Below are 7,383 nucleotides of genomic sequence, written 5' to 3' on the forward strand. Positions count from 1 at the left end.
GGGGGGGGGGGGGTGTTTCATCAGTGCATCATACATCTTTATGTTTCCCAAAAAGCTACTGAATAGTTTGAGGTATGTCATGAAGTACTTTGCTGCAGCAAATCAGTTTAATTTTGTAAAAGATAATGTTCATGTTAATTCACAAAAGGAAACTTCAATCCTCCGCAAGTATCTATACATTGGATAATTACTATCAATATTGTAAACCGAAACAGCATTCTCTCAATCATATATTCAAGTATTCGTGAATTAAAAACTAAAGTTGTAGTTCGCAAAAAAAACTCACTGAGGTTCAAATGTTCCAACGCTCCAAACTTCACAGTAGCTGGGGCAGGTTGGGGAATAGACAACTATTTTTGTACACATATATTAGAAATCAAGATGACTCAATACTTAGTTATATTCTTATGGAGAAAACCCAACTAAACAGAAGACTGTTTGGTGTAAATCCCATTCAACATGAACCAGAATGAGGAACAGAGGTATAAGCAACAAACCAATAGAATTAACACCAGTCTTAGAAATAACAACACTTCAAAACATACTCTTAGCATGAAGAAAAACAAAACATCACACTTGAAACCTTGAAAAGTATAAACAAGTTGACGCATCAACAAAACTTACATGAAAATCAGACACAATAACTCACAAAAATCATGTACAGAAAATATACTAATAGGAAAACAAAAACTAAAGGAGGGAGAGGGTCTGAGGAGATAGGAGTGTGTGAGAGAGGATCTCAGGAGATAGGAGAGTCAGGGGAGGGGGAGGGTCTGANGGTAAGATATCATGATGGAAGGAACATTTTTTTTTAAATTGCAGTTGAAGTATCTGAAGTGACAAGAAGGTTTTGAACGTTTCTAGTACATCTGAGGAGATAGGAGTGTGTGAGAGAGGGTCTCAGGAGATAGGAGTGTGTGAGAGATGGTCTCAGGAGATAGGAGTGTGTGAGAGATGATCTCAGGAGATAAGAGAGTCAGGGGAGGGGGAGGGTCTGACAAGATAGGAGGGTAGGGGAGGGTCTGATGGGAGAGGGTCTGATGAGATAGGATGGTGGGGGAGGGTCTGAGGAGATAGGGGAGGAGGGTATGAGGAGATAGGAGGGGAAGGGTCTGAGGAGATAGGAGGGGAGGTGATGGTCTGAAGAGATAGGGGACGAGGGTCTGAGGGGATAGGAGGATGGGGAGGGTCTGAGGATATATGGGGAGGGGCTGAGGAGATACGGGAGGAGGGGATGAGGAGATAGGAGGTTGGGGGAGGGTCTGAGAAGATGGGGGGAGGGTCTGAGGGGATAGGAGGGGGGGGGGAGGTCTGAGGATATGGGAGGGTGGGGGGGGGTCCGAGTAGATAGGAGGGGAGGGGATGGTCTGAAGAGATAGGGGACGAGGGTCTGAGGGGATAGGAGGGGGGGGGGGGGGGCCGGAGTAGAGGGGAGGGGAGGGGAGGGTCTGATGGGAGAGGGTCTGATGAGATAGGATGGTGGGGGAGGGTCTAAGGAGATAGAAGGGTTGGTGGAGTGTCTGAGGAGATAGGGGGAGGGGCTGAGGGGATAGGAGGGGGGGGGAGGGTCCGAGTAGATAGGGGGGGAGGGGGTCTGAGGAAATAGGAGGGTGGAGGAGGGTCTGAGGAGCTAGGAGGTTGGGGGAGGGTCTGATGAGATAGGATGGTGGGGGAGGGTCTGAGTAGATAGGAGGGGAGGTGATGGTCTGACGAGATAGGGGACGAGGGTCTGAGGAGATACGGGAGGAGGGGATGAGGAGATAGGAGGGTGTGGGAGGGTCTGAGGATATATGGGGAGGGTCTGAGGGGATAGGAGGGGGGGGGGGGGCCGGAGTAGAGGGGAGGGGAGGGTCTGATGAGATAGGAAGGTGGGGGAGGGTCTAAGGAGATAGGAGTGGGGGAGGGTCTGATGAGATAGGAGGGCAGGAAGGGTATGAGGAGATAGGAGGATGGGGGAGGGACTGAGTAGATAGGAGGGGAGGGGAGGGGGTCTGAGGAAATAGGAGGGGGGGGGAGGGTCTGAGGATATATGGGGAGGGTCTGAGGGGATAGGAGGATGGGGGAGGGACTGAGTAGATAGGAGGGGAGGTGATGGTCTGAAGAGAGAGGGGACGAGGGTCTGAGGAGATGGGGGAGGGGCTGAGGAGATAGGGGGGGGGGGAGGGTCGGAGAAGATAGGGGGAGGGCCTGAGGATATATGGGGAGGGTCTGAGGAGCTAGGAGGTTGGGGGAGGGTCTGAGAAGATGGGGGGAGGGTCTGAGAAGATAGGAGGTTGGGGGAGGGTCTGATGGGAGAGGGTCTGATGAGATAGGATGGTGGGGGAGGGTCTGAGGAAATAGGAGGAAGGGGAGGGTCTGAGGGGATAGGAGGGGGGGGGAGGGTCCGAGTAGATAGGAGGGGAGGTGATGGTCTGAAGAGAGAGGGGACGAGGGTCTGAGGAAATAGGAGGGGGGGGGAGGGTCGGAGGAGAGAGGGGGGGGGGGGGCCGGAGGATATAGGAGGGTGGGGGGAGGTCTGAGGATATGGGAGGGTGGGGGAGGGGCTGAGGAGATAGGGGGGAGGATCTGAGGAGATAGGAGTGGGGGGAGGGTCTGAGTAGATAGGAGGGGAGGTGATGGTCTGAAGAGAGAGGGGACGAGGGTCTGAGGGGATAGGAGGATGGGGAGGGTCTGAGGGGATAGGAGGGGGGGGGAGGGTCTGATGAGATAGGATGGTGGGGGAGGCTCTGAGGAATTAGGGGAGGAGGGTATAAGGAGATAGGAGGGGAGGGGATGGTCTGAAGAGATAGGGGACGAGGGTCTGAGGAGATAGGAGGGTGGGGGAGGGTCTGAGGAGATAGGAGAAGGGGGGGATGGATTCTTCCTCTTTACCTCTATCACTACATGCATAATCTGAAAATCTGCGTGAAGTTGTGAAGAACACAGCGGAGACAGTTATTGTGGTGTTTTTGTGGAATACCTTCCAACTACTGGTCCAGTGACAAAGCCAGCCACATAAACATTAACTATTTATCACTGTCGATGAGATGTATCTCTCTCCTCCCATCTATCATACAGCAAGCCATTTCTTCCCCATTACAGGAGGAACTGCCACGTTCAGTGATGGTTGCCTGCTCCTGATGCCACCGGTTACAAGACGTGACTCTGGTATACATGCTACAAACATCTCCGGAATGTCTGACGTTCTTTTGCCAGAATTACTGACCCACTTCACACCGACCAATTCGGTCAAAAATTATATATTCTATACATAGTGTTTCGTTTTTTTAAAGTGGTACATGGATTCTGAAAGAGTGTTTACATAATTCTTGATACTTTTCCCACCCAAACTTTTATTTCGACAGCTATTGTCTCAGTACTATTTTGGAGGTTGTTAATTACATGTCTACAGTCTATGATCAGCATCTGTTACATTCCTGCCACATTCCTCACCACATCAGCTATCATTATTCTTCCTGTAAGTGTCTTCCTCAATATATTAAAGTTATCACTGTTTTCTCATCATCTTTAGTTGAGTTTACATAGCTTAGGCCTATAGCTTCTATGCGATGCCATAATTATCCGGTCAGTTTTTGCATTGACTATGCCGAAGTGTGACGTCATTCAATTCCTTTCTTTTTAATGCCACAATAATGATTATTCCTTTAGATACCACAGAAATTAGAAATTTCTCACATAAGTTTTCACAAGCAATCCTTTAGACTGGATTTGATGGCGATAATCAAATAATTTCAGAAAAGTCAAAATAATGATAACAATAGAATAAAACCTGAATACGATGTCCCTAACTCTAGTTACCACCTTGGCTATCACCAACGTATTTTAATGTCCCCTTTTCCATTGTTTTACTTAACAACTCCATTAGACATCTCCCTTGATAGATCTGCAATCCCTTAAATAATACCACATTTTTGTTGGACAAATGGTGGAAGTACTAGTGTAACAAATTTTAACTGTCGAGTTTTATTTCATGGTGAAGGTTCTAAGTACAACACCATTTCTTAAATGGAAACGTCCTTAAAGGCTCTATATCCTACTACAGACAAAACACTAGAGAATTGCACTGTAGGTTTTCATAAGTAGAGTAACCTCCCCCTTAATTTTGTTTTGGGTGTAACATATATAGCATGTGTGAGTCGCGTTACTACCATTGACCAGATGGCTCAGTTAGTTTAAGGGCAATACTATAATGATCGGTGGCTCTGGGTTCAATTCCTGATCTTGACTCATTCCAATTTTACACTCAGAACATTGTTGTTGAATTATTTTTTTTCAATGAAAATCCAATTGACAAAGCTATATGGACATGTCGGGAAAAAGGCTTCCAATACGTAGTTCAATTTTTGTCAGCGATATGGGAATCCTTAATATGCAGCTAGTTCTTGACCAATCATTATACTTATACATGATACTGTGAAATAAGGGTCAGTTTGACTTAATGACATGTCACAAAATGTTTCTCTGGCATAGTAAAAGACACTGTTCTTCATCATTGACTTCCGCTTAGGAGATCAAGGTTTTAATTACTGACTTGGCAACTTATAAAAAATGTATAGCTGCAAACAACGTACAACATATTGAGATTTCAATGTGTAATGACAAAAGAGGGGTATTATATCAAGGTTTAACACATATGAAAGAGCAAGTATTAGCTCAGTCTGATATAAACTCATAAATGTTGGTAATATCGGAGACCAATTTCTTGATGATAGGAAACAGAAATCTTTATAAATAGGAAATTAATGTGACCCCTTGTGGAGCAAAAATGGTGGTACAGAAGGAGTAAAGACCATTGTATATAGAAAGTAGGACAAGTTGTAAACAGAAAATGTCTACATGATTTCCCTTTTTGGCAGCCATTTAATGATGAAAATGTTGCAAAAATGTTTATCAAGGGGACATAACTCTAATTGAAAAGTCCTGTTTAAAAAATAGATTCATTAGCATTTAATTTCTGTGGATACATACTGGAGGAGCCTAGTATTGTGAACCAATGATAACATACTCTGCAGTTCAATAGTTCAAGGAACCATGATGGTAGTATGAACTGAAGTACAGGAAACTTAACTCTGGCAGAAAGCTTGAAGAAATAAATTATATAATATGAGGTTTGTTATTTACAAAATCTGTCTGAGGACTTGTAACTACTACAAAACATTAGATCTGTCATCAACAAAGCCTTTAAAACAAATTAAAAGAGTATCAATCATGCTTTTTAGCCCGGATGGAAGAGCATCTTGCATTGGGTCATAACATTGGAGGAACCGGAGTACTAAAGACGTCCCCATACATGTACTGCTTTCACATTCGAACCACGGCCATCTTGGTGAAATCTGAGCGCTCACACTGTACCATCCGACCACTCGCCACCCAGACGTTTTTTAGGCATATTAAATATAGAAGTACAAACATGAGACCTGTTGTCTGTATAATCAAATGAAAAGCATTCAGGATTAACAATCTGAGCCGACTCTCGACTCATGACGACTTTTCAAACAAGCCCCTCCCCAAATCATTATTTATCTGTCTGTAGAAAGTATAGATAGTCTGCACCAATACAGCTCCATTAGGCTTCCGATTTTATGTTGCGGTTTTAACGACAACCTGAGTCGTCCATAAGTGGGGATGTGCCACAGTAATGCGCAGCAAGGACAATATGGCCACCATTAAATCTGGCCATAAACAATACATAGTAACTGGTTGCTACGGCAACTTGTGCTCCATGTTGTGTCATATATATATACGGTTTACAGTTGTGAGAGCAGGGTGCGGAAACAATTGGCTTGTTTACAAACATTACTTATCATCAAGATACATACCATAAAAGAAATTGTTTTTCAGTACATACCCAAGCATTATAAATCTGCTGTTTCATCCACATAATCTCCCTAATATATTTTGTAAATTTCCATACAACGGAAGGCCGAGGTTTTATGTTTTCAGGAATATTTTCTTTGCTTCCATCAAATCACAGTCTGAGCCATGTTGTAGAAGCCTAGCCAGTAAACATGAATTTTCATATCTTTTAAAAATATCAAATCCATTCCTATAAAGCAAGTCCTCCAATCATTCCCCCAAGTACAGAAAGATTTTCTTTTTGCAGTATACTTTGAAATAGTTCAAATTTTTAATTAAAAATCCCTGATCAAAAATCTATTAGTTTTTGTCACTAGCAATATGTTGGCACAGAAATGGCATAAAGATTTCATAAGAATTCAAAACAGCTGTAATATTTTAAGAAAACATTTTCCAGAATCAGCTTTCATTCAGAATATTACTCTGCATCATATGTGTGCTTTGAATGAACAGAATGAAAACATACAATGAACAAACATGTTACTAACATTGAACACAGAATCCAATATAAATATCACTGGTCAGTATGATATCATGATGGAAGTAACATTTTTTTTTTAAATTGTAGCCGAAGTATCTGAAGTGACAAGAAGGTTTTGAACGTTTCTAGTAACCATTAAGTAACATGTACCATGAATTTGACCTTCCAACACTTGGTGTGACCTTGACCTCAAGGTACAGTCAGAAGAGTGGTTCACGACACAACATCTGCTTATGACTCAATTTGACAATTTTCCTGAAATACGACACTCTTTTGGAAAAGTAAATTGATGTCACAGTAGGGATGCATATACAGCTCTAAAACATTGTCTTAATACATATACAGCTCTAAAACATTGTCTTAAAACATAACCAAGTCTTTGGTCAGGTTCATGCCCACAGTATAATGCACTCTAAAAACAGTCAAATATTGGCCTACCTTAATTTATTTGAGAGTATCATCAATGTTTGCTGGTGCTTACAGCCGTCTCGTCAACCTATCCCAGGTCAGCGGATGAATCGGTGATGTAATGTTATCTAGAAGTGAAGTGAACGATGAATATTCCAAAAGTTTATTGCCAATGCATGTGAACACACGGTGTCAAGTTACTACTCCAAATGTCAAGTGGAAATTGTCGTCACCAGCACATCGCCGTACCACATTTACACCCAAAAGTCAATGTGAACCCAGGCTGGTAACGTATATACAGCCATTAGTTTTTATAATGGGAGCTGAGAATGCTCCTTGAACAATCCAACAAAATTGTACGTCATTCATTTTGTGGCTGTCACTCTCCAGTCAAATATGCCGTACTCATGTCAGTGCTCAGGCGACACACTTAAAAAAAATAAACTGAATTTATCAACTGCCGACAGCTCTATATAAATTAAGAAAATGTTCTTCAATGATTGTTTACAGGAATAGTTTTCCTAACAATGTCTAAAAATAGTTCAATCTTTTTTCCATGTAATAATACATGACAAAGTGACCTTTCCTTTGATTGGCTGTTATGAGCCCTACATGACAAAGTGAACTCTCCTTTGATT

The 7,383-nt window shown here is 42.8% G+C and overlaps 2 protein-coding genes across 2 annotated transcripts in view; both read right to left on the bottom strand.

Moving 5' to 3' along the window:
• LOC110455928 (muscleblind-like protein 1) overlaps positions 1-6,873 on the bottom strand; it is a 272,691-nt gene extending 265,818 nt beyond the window's left edge. The window contains exon 1 of the mRNA XM_021506368.1: positions 6,776-6,873. The gene's annotated coding sequence lies outside the window, so the exon portion shown is untranslated. The remainder of the gene's footprint in view (positions 1-6,775) is intronic.
• Positions 961-3,155, bottom strand: LOC110455934 (extensin-like). Its single transcript, XM_021506398.1, has 3 exons — positions 3,056-3,155; positions 2,188-2,328; positions 961-1,283 (listed from the first exon to the last, which is right to left on the bottom strand). Exons 1-3 carry the CDS (start codon positions 3,153-3,155, stop codon positions 961-963), a joined length of 564 nt encoding a protein of 187 aa, XP_021362073.1.
• Positions 6,874-7,383: the final 510 nt, after the last annotated feature.

The sequence above is a fragment of the Mizuhopecten yessoensis genome, unplaced genomic scaffold, assembly GCF_002113885.1.
Source record: "Mizuhopecten yessoensis strain PY_sf001 unplaced genomic scaffold, ASM211388v2 scaffold8423, whole genome shotgun sequence".
Taxonomy (NCBI): domain Eukaryota; kingdom Metazoa; phylum Mollusca; class Bivalvia; order Pectinida; family Pectinidae; genus Mizuhopecten; species Mizuhopecten yessoensis.

Bases quoted from the DNA above. Each gene is read 5' to 3' on its own strand.
- LOC110455934 (XM_021506398.1), bottom strand. From the start codon at position 3,155: ATGTATACCAGAGTCACGTCTTGTAACCGGTGGCATCAGGAGCAGGCA. The intron at 2,329-3,055 runs GTATGATAGATG...CTATTTCCTCAG, and splicing joins TGGGGAAGAAATGGCTTGCT to ACCCTCCCCCACCATCCTAT. The intron at 1,284-2,187 runs GCCCTCCCCCTA...CTATCCCCTCAG, and splicing joins CCCTCCCCATATATCCTCAG to ACCCTCCCCCCATCTTCTCA.